The following is a 19,536-nucleotide window of genomic DNA, read 5'->3' on the forward strand; positions in this document are numbered from 1 at the left end:
CATCACAATCTTTATGATGAGAGCCTCCTACAAAATTGCATCATGCCTTACCCCTTGGGAGCTAGGTTTTCTTTTGAATGGTTCATAAAAGCACCAAGTATAGCACATGCAAAAATTGAACCCAAGATATGCATTTCGGCATCTCCAACTAAACAATAAGTCATAAACCAAACTTGAAAAAAGGAAAAATAGAACCCCAAAGTCGAATGCTCACATGCACTTGTACACTCTTGTTTCATTACAAAAGCTTCACTCACTATTAAATGGGATCCCTTGGTATGCTTTTCCATATAATCGTTCACATATAAGTGATTGTTTGGGGAGCATTCATGACTTTAATAGAGCATTGTGTGGCATGAAGTCATATTGATGAAATTTGTGCTATGTCACACATAACATGGATGTTGTGACATATTTGGCCACAAGTTTCTCACATATGCACAATGTTATTACATTATCTATATATAGAAAGCCATAGTTTGAGGACGAAAACGAGGTCCTTTGAAAAAATTCCGCACCAATATGTTGAGATAAAATCCACCTTTAATAACTCTTAAAATACAAGTATCTTGCAATTTGTTGCAATTCCAACAAAGTTGCACATAAATCATATTTCAAGTACATTGGCAAGTTCTGTTTCAATCAATTCAATACATTGCCCTATAGATTGATGAGCAATCATGGCCTTGGCAAGATTTGGAATGATTTTCATATGCCTACGTAGAATTGTGATTGTGTTTAAAACTGCCCAACGTACTTGAGAGTCAACTTTCTTTTGCGTGAAATTCAAACTCTTCAAAAGCTTGTCTAACTGCAATTGGAAAAAACCATCTAGTATGAGGCAAGGTAGGACACATACATTGATTGAGAACTTCTTGAGTCAATTTCAATTATTGTGTGAAGCATTTTGAAAGGATCAACTTGCAAAACCTTTAAAAAGTTTATATAATAAGATCCACAAAATAGATTTTCATCCCAACATATAAATTTGCAACACTTTCAAATACTAACCTTTGCATAAAAAATATATTTTGCTATCATTTGAAAGTAATTTCAATCCATTAAAGCCGACATGTAAATCTTTGTGGGATTTAAACAATGGCAGGTTTACATCTTCAAAATCTTTTAAGTAGAAAGGTTATTAAGCTTCTATTGCAAACAACTTTTGAAGCCAAGTTTGTAATGTCTATGGTCTTCCACATTTTGACTAAAATTTAGTTGCCTTTGACATTTCCCATTGAACACATCAATGCCGAAAGAAATATGAATATAATGAAATTCCATTTTGCACCGTTAATGATACATGAACTTTGATCCTGTGATAAATTATTAGTCCTTATTTCAACAAGAGCCAAAAGTTGGAAGTGGTCATTTGCCACATGCAAGTACACATGCACATTCTCATATTTAAACTTCTTGTTATAGACTTTGACAAGCTTGTTGAATTGCCATATTTATTTTTCCACATTTTAACATGCTTACACTAAGTATTGCTATTTGGTTACCCATTTAGCTTTTTGTAACCTTAGGTATGTCCTTTTGGACACCCTAACATTGGGGAATCGAAATTTGGGCAATTCTTATTATTAGGTCTTATTCACTCGATTAATTGGGTGCCCAACATGTGATTAGACAATCACACTTCAAGATCTCATACTTGGACATGCAAATTGTACTTGTACCATTGCACAAGTGAGACTAGCAATGTTCATGCTTATTTTTGCATGAGTCAAGGTATGAGATTACGTCCCAACATGATTTCTAAGAAGAGAGGAGAGCTATTTGAGAAGGCAATAAGGCTACATGCCTCATCTTCAACAATAGGGGAGATCACACCCTCCTCCGTTAGTTGACCCTATTGCAATTGGTACACCGTCAAGCTCTTAAGTATTGCATGCATAATCTATAAATTCAACTAGTCATGCATTCTTTGTTCTAGATGCATACATGATGTACCTATGATCCGATGAGGGAGCAACACACTCTTGAGGTTCTATGGAATCCACAAAAAAAGGAGGAAGTTAATGATGTTTCTGCCAAGTTTTTTTCATGGTCATGTTGTATTCAATGATACACTAATCGGAGCACTTTAAAGCAATGTGCAAACAAATTGGAGAGTCTGAACGACTTATATGTGAAAGTGCCCAACAGAATAGAAACATGAACACAGAGAGAAGCAGACAGAGAAAGAGAGGAAGCACAAGATGAACCCCCTCCCCATACATGATCCCGTAGAATCAAGTTCCTTGTAAATAACGAAGAGCGCACAAGACCACTTTCCAATGCTCCTGAGTGGGAGTTTTCATGAAAGAAGACAACAATGCCACAACAAAGGAAATATATGTGAAATAAGCTAGATGAGGGAGGCAATGAGACACCTATAATGGTTGGCATCAGTAAGCGGAGCTTTGACTACTAAAAGCTTGGACTCTGGGTCCATGGGGAAAGAAATAGGTTGACAATCGACCATATCAAACTCTGAGAGAAGCTTGAAAATGTACTTGTGCTGCGAAGTAAAAATGCCCTATGCTATTTGATGGATCTCCAAGCCAAGGAAGAAATGTAGGATTCCAAGATTTGTCACGTCAAAGTCTTGTCGCAAAATCTCTGGAGTACGATCAACCTCCTGAGTAGAGCTCCTTGTAATGTTCGGATCATCCACACATAAGATGAGCAAAACACACATATCACCCTCAACCTTGAAGTGTAGGTTGGGATCATGAGCTGATCCATGGAAGCCAATCTATAGAAAGAAGTGATCAACCCTCTGGTACCAAGCACGAGGAACTTGCTTTAGGCCATAGAGAGCCTTTCGTAATCTATAGACATGGTCCACCTTTCCCTGTACAAGAAAACCATGAGGTTGTGAAACATAAATCTCCTCCTCAAGGATACCATTCAAGAAGGCAAACTTTACGTCCATTTAATAAACAAGCTAGCAGTAGTGGGCTGCAAGAGCCAAAATAAGCCAAATAGTAGACATCCTAGATGTAGGTGCAAATGTCTAAAAATAGCCAAAACTTGCCCTTCAAAACCCTTGGCAACAAGCCTAGCTTTGTGCTTGTCCCAAGGACCCATCTGCAAGGTACTTGGTCTTATAGATCCACTTTACACCTGCCATCTTCCACTTTGAGGGACATGGAACCAAGTCCCAAGTCTAATTACGCTCGATAGGAATCAAGCGCTTCCTGCATGGCCTAACACCAAGTAACTTGAGCAAGGGCCTCCTCAATTGTAATAGATAGGCTCATAGGTATGAAGAATTTGTGACGTAAGAGTATAGTTCACACGAAGTGAACTATTCTGCTAGGCTTGTGAGTTGATCTGTGTAAACCTGTAGGAGAAGCAAAAATGTGAGAAACACGAGAATCTTGCATGAGCTTTCAATACCAACAAGAAATCCGAATAGGCTCATCTTGCTACAAGGGAGACTAAGTAGCTTCTAGTACCTGTAATGCACATGTTTACCACCAAGGAATCCGAATAGGCTCATCTTACTACAAGGGAGACTAAGTACCTTTAGGTACCTATGATGCCCATGTTTGGGATGAACTCCCCCTCACCAAGGGAATGTGAAACCAACCTTCCTTCCATGGATGGGTGATATATCCTTGATTACAACTTAATTACAACAGCAAACAATTAATGCAAATCTGAAAATACAAATTTACCTACTGATCTTGGACAATGCACACTCGATTGGCCTCAAAATTGGCGCCCCTTCCGATATTTTTTTAGCTTTATTGAAGAAGAAGTTGATTTACAATGGGATTCTCATGATCCCCTTCACAATCCAAACTCCCCTCTCAACTCATTTGGCAAAACCAAACCATAGTATAGTGAAAACCAAGCATAAACCATGGCTAAAACATCAATGGCATCATAAGACATGTTGCTATCCACAAAACCAACTAAATATAGTTGAATATTCATGATCATACGTGAAAATAAACATTCGATAATCAACCCCTGATGATCATTAACTAATGCTACACCAAGCATAACCAATGCCATACCAAGCATAACTCGCTTCAAATACAATCGCTATTTGCCCTTCGTCTTTTTCAGCCGTGCCTTTTCAAATCGCAGCAATACATAATCACCCTTTGCAAAGTGCAAAGCATGCCTATGACGATCAGCTGCTCTCTTAGTAAGTTGAGAGATGATTTTTCATTACTTGAAAATAGCAGAAGCAGATACAACAAGGACAAATTTCCCTTTCAACTTTACATCCAAAGTATGAACTTTGTCTCTATGGAAGAGCGTCACAATCATATCATGATTATCAATCACTGCATACACACGATGACACCAAGGCATACTAAGCAAGACATCACATCCTTCCAATGAAGCAATAAAGAACTCTTTGTTGTCCACAACTTTGAATGTGCAAACGAAGTTTTCCAATGATAGGAGTGACCAGCTCTGCATGTCCCTTGCATGCCATACCAATCTCACCCATGGGCCCCATCTTATCCTCTCCGATGCCTAAACGGGTTGCCATATCAAGAGATGAAATTTGATCATGCCCTTGGATCAAGAAAAATCAATACATGCTGATCTCTGATTTTGCCGCATGTCCTGCAAAGTTCAAAACTATCTTGATTAGGCTGATCTACCACTACATCAAGCACTAAACCGGCAATGGTTTTGCCTTTCTTTCCCTTATGATATCCTTTTTAGCTTGTTGTTTATTAGGACAGATGCATGTCATATGCCCTTCATCTTCACAAATATAGCATTTCTTTGCAACTATCAGCTTCCTATGTCGTGCATCACTTTTACCACTCTATATGATATGTTCCTCTTTCCAGTCCTATTTTCAGATCTGCCCTGATTCTCAACTTTATTTTCAGCTTTACCATTTTTCTCAACCTTTGCCTCTTTGACATGTGACTTGGCATCATCATCGTAGAATCATGCATCCTTTCCACACAGTAATGTATCGACTGTAGTAGCAATTTCTATAAGCTAAGACATGTTGGATGCAATGGACGTAATGCAAAAATTCCAAATACCCTTTGGCAAACCCAAATATACTTCTTCACCTGCTCATGGAGGGCTACTATGCAATAAGAAGTAATTGGCAACAATCCATCCCAAAACTTCTTATTATACTGATCCAAGTTCTTACAATCTTTGGAATTCAACTAATTCCAAGCTCTCATAATGTCTATGTAGAGAGTACTCTACTCATGGAAAAAATGAATCGGTAGAACAATGCATCCAGTAAGTCTTTCAGTGCTTTGCATACTAAAGGCAGATCACAACAGAAAGGCAAATCTGATAGCAAGGGACGCAGTAACTCATGTGGCAAGGATGTTGAATGTCATTATTGTGGCAAGAAGGGTTACTTTAAACGTGACTACTACAAATGGAAGAAAGAAAAAAAAAGGGCAATAAGACAGATCATAGCAAGTAAGAGAAGAAAGAGAGTCAACCTAAGAAGAGCAGAGTCAAAATTGAAGAGGTAAATGTAGTCACTCATGACAATGACAGTGGGAATGACGTACTCTTGGTATCTTCACACTTTAGTACACACACTTTAATTGCAAATACGGATGATGACATACATACCTGGATTCTAGATGCAGGTGCTTCTTTTCATGTCACCCCTCATCGTGAGTGCTTTTCTGACTATACAGAGGGTCCACATGGTGTTGTTCATCTTGGGAACAACTATTGCATGTGACATTGTAGATATTGGCAATCTGCAGTTACAATTTCAACAAGGTTATATCTTCACACTTCAGCATGTATGACATGTACCTTAGCTCAAGAAGAGCTTAATTAGCACAAGGCAGTTAGATGACGATGGATTTCATACCACCTTTGGTGATGGGAAATGAAAGATTTGTAGGGGATCCAGAGTGATTGCCAGAGGTTGTAAAAGTGATATCTTGTATTCTCTCCATGTATCTAGTGTGAGTGATCATGTTGTTGCCGTGACCGAGCAGCTAAGTGTTTCTTTGTGGCATGGCCAGTTAGGACATGTGTCAAATTTGAAAGGTATGGGTTTACCCTATTCGTAGCAAGGATGAAGTGCTTGACAAATTTAAAAAATTATTGGCATTGGTTGAAAATCAAAATTAATAAGACACTTAAGTGTCTTCGCTCTGACAATGGTGGGGAATATGTGTCCAAGGCCTTTCAGGCATTTTGTGACAGCAAAGGGATAAAGATGGAGCTCACTACCTCTCATAATCCACCCCAAAATGAAGTTGCAAAGCGTATGAATCGGACCATACAAGATAAGGTCCGTACAATGTTGTCTCATGCTTCATTATCCCATGGTTTTTGGGCAGAGGCTGTTATGACAGCCATACACTTGATTAATCGATCACCAAATAAGTCTTTAAGGAGGGGAGTTCCCCAAGAGGCGTGGTCGAGCAAGCCACCTTCGTATGCACACTTGAAAGTGTTTGGCTACGAAGCTTTTGTGCACATTCGTAAAGAAAAATGCAACAAACTTGAGCCAAAGTCTTGTAAATGCATTTTCCTAGGATATGGTGAGGAGGGTGAAATGGTGTATAGATTATGGGATCCCGAGAAAAGGAAAGTAGTACGCAACAATGATGTTATCTTCTGGAAAGATCGCATGCATAAACAACCCGAAAAGACTTAGGAGGTCTGTAGAGTTGTATTCCGGGAAGAAATAGCTTTTGTACAATAGCAAATGCCTATTGTAAATGAACCTGCAAATGCAGAAAATAATGCTAGAAATGATCAGTCAGCTATTGTCCATGATAATGAGCCACTACATGTGCAGGAACAGCTAGGACAACAAGCTATTAATGCTAATTTGCAGGCTGAAATGCCAAGATGAAAGCTAAAAATGTTCAACAGCCAGCAAACAATGATCATTGGGTTAGGAGATCGTCTAGGGCTACTAGACAACCTGATAGATTCATTCCTGGTGCAAATAATGTGGCTGACTACGTCATGTTGACACACTGTAGTGAACTGTCTTACTTCAAGGAAGCAATGGATAGGCAAGATGGCAAGAAATGGTATAAAGCCATATTGTCAGAAATGGAATCTCTTGAGAAAAATGGCACTTGTGACTTGGTGCAGTTGCCTAAAGGGCAGAAAACACTTCCATACAAACAGGTTTACAAGATGATGGTCGCTTCTGGTTCCTCACCGAAGTACAAAGCAAAATTGGTAGCGAAGGGATAGAAGCAAGAACATGGAGTTGACTTTAACGAGATCTTCTATCTTGTAGTCAAGATGACTACATTGAGAACCATTTTCGCTTGGTTGCAACTAAAGATATGGAGCTTATACAAATGGATGTAAAGACTGCATTCTTACATGGTGATCTGCATGAAGACATATATATGCAGCAGCCTGAAGGGTTTGTGGCAAAAGGAAAAGATAAGATGGTATGTAAACTTAAAAAGAGTTTGTATGGGCTGAAACAAGCACCAAGAGAATGGTATCATAAGTTTGATACATTTATCCAGTCTTAAGGTTTTTATAGAAGTCAAGTGGATCATTGCTTGTACACCAAGAAGGCAGCACATAACAGCTTGATTATCTTGGTTCTCTATGTAGATGACATGCTGATTGCTAGCAAGGATACTCATGCCTTGGACTCACTGAAGCAAAGTCTTCATGGCAGCTTTGATATGAAGGATCTTGGTGATACAAATCACATTCTTGGCATGCGAATACTCAAAGATAGGTCAAAAGGATTACTCTATCTTAATAGGAGTATATCTCCAAGGTTTTGCAGCGTTTTAATATGGACAGGGGAAAACAATTGGGGTTCCATTGACAGCCCTACATTTGATGATGAGAAGGTTGAAATGGCCAAGATACCATATGCCTCAATTATTGGCAGTTTGATGTATGCTATGGTTGCTACACGTCCTGACACTGCCTTTACAGGGGGAGTGGTTAGCAGATACATGGCAAACCCTAGTAAAAAGCATTGGGAAGCAGTGAAACGTATGAGATACCTCAAAGGCACAAAGAATTTGTGCATCTGCTTTGGAAAGGAGAAGGCATCTGTCATTGGCTTTACAGATGCAAACTATGCTGGTCATGCGGATTGCAGAAAGTCCACTTCTGGATATGTGTTTACCTTCATAGGAGGAGTGGTCTCTTGGATCTCCAGGCTACAAAAGTGTATTGCATTGTCTACTATAGAGGTAGAGTATGTGGCTGCCACTGAGGCTTTATGGCTTTCACATCTGCTGGGAGAGCTTGGCATTACAGAGTTACATATTCTCCATTGTGATAGTCAGAGTTCTATCATGCTAGCACGGAATCCCGTTTTTCATGCAAAGATGAAGCACATACAGGTGAAGTATCACTTCATTAGAGATGTACTTGATAGCAAGAGCATTGAGCTTGTCAAAGTGTATACAGATGATAATCTTACACACCTTCTTGCAAAGGGTCTTCTAGCAGAGCAGTTTGCCCATTGCTGACAGATGATGGGAGTTGGATAGATATATGTATTTCAACTTTGTACATACCTAGACTTAGCTAATTCTTTTCTCCTCTTAAGACACATTGCCTTTAGGTGGGAAGTTGTTGGGAATAAAGGGCTCTCATGCCTTTTATATGTGCTCGAGTGTGAACACACCCTTAGCACACTTGTACACACACACACACACACACACACACACATATATATATATATATATATATATATATATATATATATATATATATATATATATATATATATATAAACCTAAAGAGATACACTCGTCATTATACCCACAAGTAATGTTCACTCTCCTCACTACTCTGCTCTCTCTCTCTCTCTCTCTCTCTCTCTCTCTCTCTCTCTCTCTCTCTCTCTCTCTCTCTAAAAGGTAATTGTATTAATTACGGAAAAAAAGGTACAAGTTTACATGATTACAAGATACACGAGGGCTCTAAGCCAACGTGTGTAAAATCCCAATACTAAGCCACAAAAAAGTTACACAAGTCATGGCAAAGACCCAAAGAAAATTGCCATATGCCAGGGAAGCAAGTCCTCCCGAGGGAGCAAGTCCGAGTGCCGAATGAGATCTATATGCCAATGCAAGAGACCTTTAAGCCGGGCAATGTGTCTCGGTACATTAGAGGCCGAATCAAAAAGAAAGGCATTCTGAATGGTCCAATTGTGCCAGCATCCCCAGTATCTGAAAAAGTGGAATAAGATCTTCATATGCAACTGTGCTGGTGTGGGGTATTTTTACCGCACGTAAACCCAATCGAAAGGGGTTAGAGAGGACCCCACCATTGCATGCCAAACCTGTGACAAGAGTGACCAGATATTCTTGGCGAGCGGGCAAGAAATAAATCGATGTCGGTCTGATTCCACAATAGTGTTTCAGAAGAAACAATTCCCATTCGAGATTCGACGCTTGGAAAGGGCCGAGGCAAGAGGAAGACCACCAATCATCACCCGCCAAAGAAAGACCTTACATTTGAAAGGTGTCTTATTCAACCAGCCCTCCATCATAGTTGCCTTTCACCATGACTGAGATTTCCACAATCCCCATATAGTATTAGCTTTAATACCCAGCCATTGATGATCTTTAATCAAAAGATAATACACCTGATTAGCAAAGGCCTTTTCCAGACCCAATCTTGCCAAGGACGATCCATAGCAAGGGCAAGAAAGGGTTGCCTGCCCTGAAGCACTAACAAAAACTGTTCCCATAAATCATGGTATCCACGCGGGATTCTGAAAAGTCTCCTAGCATTACGAAACGATGCGAAGACATTGCGACTGGCAAGGGTGGCATCCACAACTGAAGTCACACCCAAACGGGCCATGCGGTTAAATTTTGGTCTGAGCTCATGTTTGTCTTCCCATGAAAGTAATCTCGAGACTGCCAACAATTCCAGTTGAAAGGAGTTAGTATGCAAGCGGTCCTCCACTGCATGCCAACGCACCTTTTGGAGCACCACTTTCTAAGAGCCGACCAAATGCAGTAATAGAGAGGAGGAGGGACTAGAAAACCGAGAGTCTGCATTAAGGACATGCCACCAGGAGCCCCGAAGTTGTGTATTACCATGCCGAAGCCCGCTATCCTCAAGAAAATAACGGGCTATAATGGTCCACAGGTGATGATCCACGCACATAGCGTGAAAAAGAGACCAACAAAAAGCCAGCATATGAGTTTCAGCATCCAAACTAGCTCCACCACCCAGGCATTTGGGGGTACATGTAGGTGACCACAAAATCCACGAAATACCTGCGTGCAATGAATCCTTCTTCCATAACATGAAACAAATGGGGTGAGTGAGAGCCTTCAAAGTAGTAGGAGTCCACGGCAGCAATGGCAAGAAACATGTGAGCATTGGCAGCATAATTATCTGAGCCACTTTGAGGCAGACATGGAAGGGCCACGCTTCCGACTTCCAATACATAAACTTAGCTGCCAGTTTCTGTGAAATCCACTCTAGTAGTTGCTTTGGCCGAACATCAACACCCAACGGGTATCCCAGATCCCTGACAATGGAGCCACGGGGAACAACCTAACCCTGCCAACCCAATGACTGTAAATCAAACTTCGTGCAGCTGAGAATGGCTGATTTGAAGACATTGATGCGAAGATCCGAAGCATGACCAAAGAGCGTCTAAACATCTAGTGCCTTGCGAATGTTGTCCTTATCTGCACGCAAAATCATAAAGCTATCATCAGCCAAAGATTGGCTGATGAAGTGTTGTCCCAAAGGAAGAGACAATCGGGCCAACTGAGCAGAAGCTGCCATTGAAGATAACATTGAAAGAACCGGGTGGGTCACCAGGGCAAAGAAGAGAGGACTCAAAGGGCAACCCTATCTCACCGAACGTACAAGGACAAATGGCTCTGTAACCCCACCATTGAGCATAACGCGCGAAGAAGCCACAGCACTAATGGTGTAGATCAATCAGGACATCCGAGTACCAAAACCCATAGCAGACATAAGTTTTGCAATGAAAGACCAGTCTAAATAGTTAAAAGCCTTTTCCAGATCCAATTGAATCAATACCACTTCCTGACTAGAGTGCCTTGCATAGTCAATGGCCATTTGCACATTTAAGATATTATGCAGAATGGTGCAGCCCTTAATGAAACCATATTGAAGAGGATGCACAATAGCTGGAAGGTGCTTGTGGAGCCGGTTCGCCAGCACTTTGGAAAAGATTTTATACATCGAGCCCATCAAAGAAATCGGTCTCCACTGTTGCAACATTGACAGCGAAGGAACATTTGGAAGCAGTTTGATAAGGCCTTCTTTCCATGAGGAAGGCATGACCCCTGTTTCCCAAACCTGCTGAAACATAGCCGCCAATGGCTTCACCAGTTGGGTAGCCGAGCTCTCAAAGAATTCATTGGTGAGACCATCCCTGCCAGGGCTCTTATCCTTAGGCAGGTGTAACAAAACATCCATAACCTCCTCCTCACAAATATCTGCCCCCAAAGTAGCTTGCATATCAAGTGGAACCTGATGGCGGACCAGATCATAGAAGACTGAACATGCATGCGTAACCTCGTCAGAAGGTGCAGAGAAGAACCAAGAAGATCCAGAAAATAATTCATGCACATATTAACAATGGTGTGCGGATCAGTGACCATGCGACCTTTTGAATCCTAGAGTCTGGTCATATTTTCTCGAGCAGGAGAAGCATGCAAGGCGCGAAAGAACTTATGAGTGTGACAAGCGCTATCTTGCAAATTGTCAGTCAAATTGTGCAATTTGGCCTGTTGATAGGATTTCAACTGAAATTCTTTAATAAGATCAGCCAAACGCTACACCAGGGACAGCAAAAATTCATCATCTTGGGTGTCCACCAGTAGCGAACGAACCAAAGCCAGTAAGTCCTCCGCTGCATGTCGACGCCGCCGACAAAGAGAGGCATGATGGATCCCATACTGGCGAGCAACCCGTTGCACATTAGAGAGCAGTCGCCCAAAAGAAACTGTGCCCTCAGAGGCAAAGTCCAATAAAAACCACTCAATCAATTGTTGCATATAGCCTTGAAAGATTGAATGCTTCAAATAAGATGAGTTGAAACGTAAAGGAAGTCTATCCAGCAACTGCATAAAAGGTGCAATGGATTGTGCCAGTATCTCAAGCTGGAGAGGGAAATGGTCTGACAAGGCATATTGCTGCAAGACTTTCATTTCCAGCATCTCAAGAAGAAAACCATCATTGTGCATGATGTACATTTGATCTAACCGCGACCATGTAGATGCATACTGTGCGGAATGGAAAGTAAACCCTGGAGATGAAGGTTGTAACCAAGACCATAGATCTTGCTTAAGTGCCGCAAGAGGAAAGGCATTCCACGCCCGACTTTCCGGAGCATCCATCACCGAATGCCCTGAAGTGGACTGTGAAGACTCAACACATATATTGAAATCCCCCATGAAGAAACCCCTTCTGCCAAGTGACATGGAGCTCTGCAAAGTCTTCAAAAGATCCCGGCGAGATAAAGGGTCATTCGGAGCATAGAGGCCCAACAACCATAAGATCTCTCCTTCAAATAAAATTTCAATTACCACAAAGCGGCCCTGTACATCATTTTTAATAAGAACATGCTAATATTTCTCATGGACAATCATAAGCACACCAGAATAATGCACAGCATGTGTCCCTACATAAAACAAGCGAAACCCATGGCAATCCACAACTTTTCCTGCTTCACCGTGACTCGTGCTCCACCGCACACAAGACATCCCACTGATTCTCATACAAGACAATCCACATGGCATGTTGCTTATGGCGAGAACAAATGCCTCGCACATTCCACGTGGCTATCTTCATATATCTGTAAAAAGAAAATCAGGAACAAGGCACCGCTTGCCTCGATTCAACCTTGTCTGCTAGAATGTCAAGGACACCATAATCCAGAAAATCAGCTAACACTGCAAAAGAATTCTGCCGGCCAGCTTTAGAGGTAGATGGGATATCCATTGTCTTGGGAATGGAACGGGGATACCAACGATCCCAGGGTGTAATCACATTGCCTCTAGAATCAAATGCCAACTTAGCAAGTGGGCCCTTGGGACTGTCTGTATATACTTTCCTCGTAGACTGATTACGGGGAGCAGAAGGAACCATAGTACGCGCAGCATGCTATGAAGAGAACATTTCTTTCCTACACATATACGTGCGCATGGAATACTGACATAGTAGGCCTAGAATCTTGCAGGCCAGCATCCAACTTTTTACCTTTTTTGAGACGTGCCTCTATCCAGTCATTGCTACGGGAATCCAAACCCAAAACCTGTTGTTTACCTTTATCCAAAACACTGGATGGCTGGGTTTCCTCCTGTGACGGAGCATCAAGCACCATGTCATCCATTGGCGGCACAACATGCACATTATCTGAAGACGATTGCCTCTCTAGGCATTCGGCCATAAAGTGCCCCAATTTACCATACGAAAAGTCGTGTTCTGCAAAGTTGCCCCATTTCAAGCGAAAATGCAAAGGATGCATGCCAGAGTAATTAAGGCGCAGCCACGCATGCCTCTTCCTGGCAGAGTCCCATAACATACACAAACGGTTTCTATTCATTGCCCTTAGGCTTGGGGGGACCAGCACCGTTCCCACAACGGCCATGGCATCCTTTAACAATGGCCAATAGACAGCCGAGCAATTTTCCACCTCAACCCACACCGGGTATTCACATTGAAGCATGCGCTGAAAGTCTGCCATAGGGCGCCATGGCACAACATGGACCAAGCTGCGATCAAAGAACAATGGTAGTTCGGATAGGAGCTCAGCCCAATGCTTCTCAGATTTCAACAGCACCTCATAGAAGCCTCGAGGCCCAACAAAAATCTTCTCAACACACTCCCCTTGTAGTAAATGGTGCAGCCGTTGGCGAATATGGAAAAGCACTGGGAGCCTGCCAGTGGAGAAGAGTATAACTGCACGGTCATAAAACACGGAAAAAGAGCGCAGGACAGTTTTCGGATCCACCGTTGCCTCTAGAACCTCTTCAGTTCCTGCATCAGAAAAATCTTCATGATTATGCTGGACATAGTCGCCAAGCAACGTATTGGCAAACTCCAGCAAATGCTCCCAGTCAATCTCCTGCGAATCCACCGAATCAGAGGCCACCTGAGCATAAGAACAATCCTGATGACCGATTGTCTCTTAGGGCGTATGCTTGGAGCGTTTGCCCGCAGGCTGAAAGTCAGGAGCAGGAGGCATCTCCTCTATGCAAGGAACCATATCCTCCGGTTCCTTTGTATCAAAATCTGGACCAAGGGTGGCCACCATTTGGTCAATAAAAGCCATATCCAGGCCAGCCATGCTCCTCTCTAAGCTGAGACAGGACTACGACAAACGTGAAGGGGCAGGTCTAGAATTGGGCTCTCTCTCTCTCTCTCTCTCTCTCTCTCTCTCTCTCTCTCTCTCTCTCTCTCTCTCTCTCTCTCTCTCTCTCTCTCTCTCTCTCTCTCTCTCTCTCTCTCTCTCTCTCTCTCTCTCTCTCTCTCTCTCTCTCTCTCTCTCTCTCTCTCTCTCTCTCTCTCTCTCTCTCTCTCTCTCTCTCTCTGTGCAAGTCCCGCAGACCTGCAAAATCAGGGAACCACCCGGTTGCAGCAACAGAACTGCAACGGGGCTCCTATGGACAACAGGACAAACACGCAGAGATGAACCCCTGACGAACAGGGTGTGTGAAGGCAGGCGAGTAGCTCAGGGCGCAGATCCCAGTGACTGTGCAACGTCCGAGAGGGGGCACAGTCGCACAGCAGAGGCCGAGCGGGTCGCGACCTGATGGCCACGGCAAACGACTCGACGGTAGCAAAAGACAGCAAGCGACCACAGGCGGATCAGGCAGCAGTCGTCAAGCGAGCAAGCAGGCACAGGCGGAACAGGCGGCCACAGGCGGATCTTCAGGCGTCGACGGTGCGAACTGACCGGGCACGCAGGTCTAGGTGACGGTAGGGCGGAACGAACCGGCGGCACCATCTCTCTCTCTCTCTCTCTCTCTCTCTCTCTCTCTCTCTCTCTCTCTCTCTCTCTCTCTCTCTCTCTCTCTCTCTCTCTCTCTCTCTCTCTCTCTCTCTCTGTATGCTGCTAGCAAGCACTGCATGTCTAGATCCGTCCCGCGTCCCGAGTCCCGCGTTCTATACACTTTAGGTTGGTTCTAAAAATCCACTTTATTCTGATGAGTGGATTGTGACTAGGACGATCCACCAATATCCAAGTCTTATTTTGATCAATACTATCCAATTCCTTCTCCATGGCCTCATGCCACAGTGATTCCTAGAGAGATGCTTGTCAATTGTCTCTCAGAATGTGCAATATAATCAGCTATAAACAACGATGCAATATGAAGCCTGAGGAGCGAGCCGAGCAGACCTAGAGCTCTCTAGAGAGAAATCAAGTGAAAGGCTCTTCAAATCTCGCATGGTTTGTTGATACCAACGGGGTAATGGGTCTTGTGGAGGAGGCATGGGAGCTGAAGTATTTGATGGAAGGGCAAGAGCAGTAGACTCAACTCAATAGGCACAATCTCAAATGATGTGAATGGAGGTGAGAACAAAGAGTTCGGTGCAGAAGACTGCACGATGTCTCTCTCATCAAAGACAACATTCCTCCTAATGATCACCTTGTTCATCTAAAGATCAAACAAACGATAGGCTTTCGCTTCAGAAGAACAGCCCACAAAGATCAAGAGATAAGCTCAAGGGGATAGCTTTTCTATGTTGTTATCAGAAGTGTGCGTATAAGCACAACTTCTGAAAGCTCTGAAGTGAGAAATAATAGGCCGAGAGCCAAAAAATGCCTTGTACAGACTCTTTTTAGGGACCGCCGCACTTGGACATTACTTGAGGATGTACACTAACGTGTTAATAGTCTCGACCCAAAGGCGCTCAAGGAGCTCTATTGCAAACAACATAAAGTGTACCATATTCAAGACAATCTGGTTCCTACACTCTATGACTCCATTTTGTACAAGGGAGTTGGTAGAGGTAAGCTGGCGTGCAATGCCTTGCTCCTTTAGAAACCTAGAAAACTCGTGGGAGGTAAACTCACCACCAGAAGCACTCATAGCATAGTTGTCTTTGTACTTTGTATACCGTACGATCCATACTGTACCGTATGGATTCATACGATTAAACAGGCTATTTCTGGCCACCGCGTCTACATGTCCTCCCCAATCTCGCATTCCATTGTCTTTAATCCGGTGTGTTCCGCCTACTTGCCGCGTGGCGAAATGTACTGCAGGAAGCACTATACAAGTGGTGCAACTCGGCTTCTCCAACATCTTTCTAAGACGGGGGGGCAAGTTGCTCCATACAAGGAGATCCCTCAAAACATCACGGAGGAGATTCTCGCCAAGATGAGAGGGGGATCCACAAGAGAAGGAGGAAGTGGCTTATTGGCATCAACTCCTATGCCTACTAACAAGAAACCATTGTTGGTGGAGGCTCCACATCCACATCCGGCTCTGATAAAAGACAAAAAGTGGAGGCTCATGCGGCGCTAGAGAGACAATCCTCTCTCTCTCTCAAGCTCCCAATCATGTGCATGGATCGGTTGCCTTTCTTAGAGAAAGGCAACAACTAGCAGACATTGAAATTGCACGCACAGTGATTGAGTGCAATCTTGCATTCAATGTCCTAAAGCAAGAGCAATGAAAGAAGACGGTAAAAGCCATTGCCAATGTGGGTCCATGTGAAGGATGGACCAGTGTCACATACAACAACATGAGAACGAAAAAGATTGATAAAGAGGAGAGGATTGATAGAGCCCTTGATCCTATTCGGGCCGCATGGATAAAATATGGTTGCTCCATTCTCACCGACAGATGGAATAATTGTAAGAAACAAGGCACCATCAACATACTCGTCTCATGTCCACTCGGCACTTACTTTTTGCGGCCCGTAGATACCAAAAAGAGAGGGAGAAAAATAACGGCCGCATTTATCTACCGCCACATTCGACAAACTATCATTGAGATATACATTGCCTTTTAAATTAGTTTCACTTTCTTTCATTATGATAACTGATTTATGTATAACTATCTATCTCCCTATTCTAATTTCTCTCTAATATTTATCTCAATTGTCTCTTTTGCCCCGAACCCATAGAAACAGGGAATGGTCGTTCCAGCCTAAGGGAACAATTCAACGCGTTCCAGATCCTTGGAGAAGGTGAAATGGCCAGGAATGTTCCCTGCCATTCCCTGGGCCGTTCCCTGTCGTTCCCCCTGCCATTCCCTGTTTGGCACGGCTGTTCTAGGCCTGTTGACCAAAAATTTACATTTTTCCACGTTTTTTCTTTTTGCTTGTATCGCACTCCTACCACATGTTCACCTATCTCCATTGCCTAATGTGCACACACTAATCTCTCTCTCTCTCTCTCACATTGAATATTCAAAGTGTCAAGACAACCCACAAGCCAATTAGAGGTCCATGCAAAGCTCAAATTTGATGCATTATGAACTCTTACAAATCACAATCAAATTTCAGTCTATTCTTAATTCCAAGGTAATCATCCATTTATATTGTCTAATTTCAAGGGAAACTAGAATACTTGGGGCAATTTGGAGTTGTGGGGGATAATCGAGTCAATTTTGGAACATTCAGGTCAATTTGGAGCATTGAGGGGTATTGGGGCAATTAGAGGGACGTTCTTTGGGGCAACTTGGTCATGCAAGGCATATTTGGGGCACTTAAGACATGTTTCGTTCCCCCATGTTCCCATTCCCCCACCTTGGACGTTCCCCCCATTCCAAGGGGTCCCGTTCTTGTTCTCGTTCCCATTCCCCGTTCCAAGTAACTATGCCCGGGCCCCAACCCCCCATCTCTCTTCATTCTTGAATCTTGAAAGTTGAAACTTGAAAGGCTCAACTCTCTTTCTCTCTCTAACCTCCAAGTATTGTTAGTATACTTGTAATTTGTAAATTGTGATTGTAGCTGGGCCCCGCAAATGTGGTGCAAGTTGTTACCAACAATGCATCGAATTGTCAGCACATGGGCCATTTGCTTGAGGCAGAGTTTCCCACAATTGTGTGGACTCCATGTTCAAGTCATTATTTGGATTTGCTCATGGAGGACATTGGGAAGCTTAAGTGGATAAGAGGGTGGTCCACAAAGCTACACCAATTGTCACCTTCTTTTAAGTAAAGGTAAAGGTGCTTGCGATGTATTGTGAGCATAGCACACTCGAGTTGAAGAAGCCTTCTTCAACTCCCTTTGCTTATATGTGGTTATTGCTGGAGCGCCTTCATGAGGTGGGGTCTGACAGTGGGGTCTACTCTATGGAATGAGTGGGATGAACATGAGACAGAGGAGGCCAAAGCCATGCAGCACTTGTGCCTTGATGACTAGTTTTGGCAAAAAGTCTGTCTTGTTGTCATTGTTGTGACTTCCTTTTATAGAGTGTTACGTATGAGTGATTGCGAGGGATCCACCATGGGCCTTCTCATTCACTTCTTTAGAGCGGTATTGATGGAGACAAGTGCTTGTACAGTGATCACAGAGACATAGCATGCACATGTTTTAGAGATAGTAGAGAGAAGATGGGTATGGATGCATAAGCCCATCCATGGTTTTCCTACATTGGTACATTCAGCCTACAAGTCGCTAGAGGTCATGGATGATAGAGAGTTCCATTCAAAATAGCTTGCTTATTTGACTCGTATGGTCCCTATGTGGATGACCATAATGCAATGCTGGAGAAGCTAGGATGCTATGCAGATCAGAGAGGGCATGTGGCTTTTGCTTCTCCCAATTGTTGGAGGAGAGAGTCACTTGTGAAGCCTTTATTTTGGTGGCAAAACTTTGGATACACATTGGAGACCCTTCAGCCCTTAGCCATGAGAGTCCTTGCCCAAGATTGCTCTTCGAGTGCATGTGAGAGAAACTGAAGTGCCTATTCTCTCATTCACACAAAGATTTACAATCAACTTAGCACATGACAATTAAAGCGGCTAGTCTATTGCTGCACTAACTTACACATGATGTGGGCTATGACAAGCATGGGTACTCCGAAGCACGTAAAGTTTAAACACTTAACCATAATATTTAAAATTTATTGTTTTACACTTTAAACTTCGAAGTTTATAGTTTGCAATTTAGACTTTAGCATTTACAATCTTACATGCATCATTGCATTGTGTAGGTGAATATTGATACATTCAAGTTAACGAGTGACACTCTTCCGAGTGTACATCAAGAGGTGGACGAGGAGGAGATGATTTTTGCAGAGCTCTATAGAGAGCTTATGGCAACAGATACTCATAACACTTGCAGTCAGTGTACTCATGGGCAAGGAGTTCCGAGTAGGTGGTAGCAAGGGCATGGTCATTCTACACCCTCCAACATTGAGAAGAGGTGGTTCGAGTGGCTTGCAAACATATGTAAGGCGGGGCTCTAGTAGCTCACATCCTGTGTCTCATGATGACATCCCCCGCTTGCCTACACAGCTCCCACCTAGGGAGCCATCATTTGATGATGATGGTAACCTCATCAATGAGGATGAGTATGAGTGTGTCTCGTCATCTGATGCCAAGGAGTCATCTTCAGACTCTCTTGATAAGCACTCAAATGATTCTCGTGATAATGATGATA

At 42.9% G+C, this 19,536-nt stretch overlaps 1 protein-coding gene across 8 annotated transcripts in view; it reads right to left on the reverse strand.

Moving 5' to 3' along the window:
* Positions 1–288: 288 nt before the first annotated feature.
* Positions 289–19,536, reverse strand: part of LOC148040099 (uncharacterized) — a 115,892-nt gene continuing 96,644 nt past the window's right edge. Inside the window, exon 6 of one of the 8 annotated variants that reach the window (XM_087696610.1) lies at positions 289–811. In XM_087696610.1, coding sequence (XP_087552736.1) covers positions 608–811 — 204 coding nt within the window. In that variant the 3' untranslated portion in view covers positions 289–607. Of the gene's footprint in view, positions 812–2,182; positions 2,843–3,937; positions 4,582–19,536 lie in introns of those variants that run through there. The other 7 variants (XM_087696609.1, XM_087696608.1, XM_087696612.1 and 4 more) reach the window with 7 other exon arrangements.

Source organism: Lygodium microphyllum, chromosome 2 (genome assembly GCF_053477565.2).
Source record: "Lygodium microphyllum isolate KBCC chromosome 2, Lygodium_microphyllum_v1.1.10, whole genome shotgun sequence".
NCBI lineage: Eukaryota > Viridiplantae > Streptophyta > Polypodiopsida > Schizaeales > Lygodiaceae > Lygodium > Lygodium microphyllum.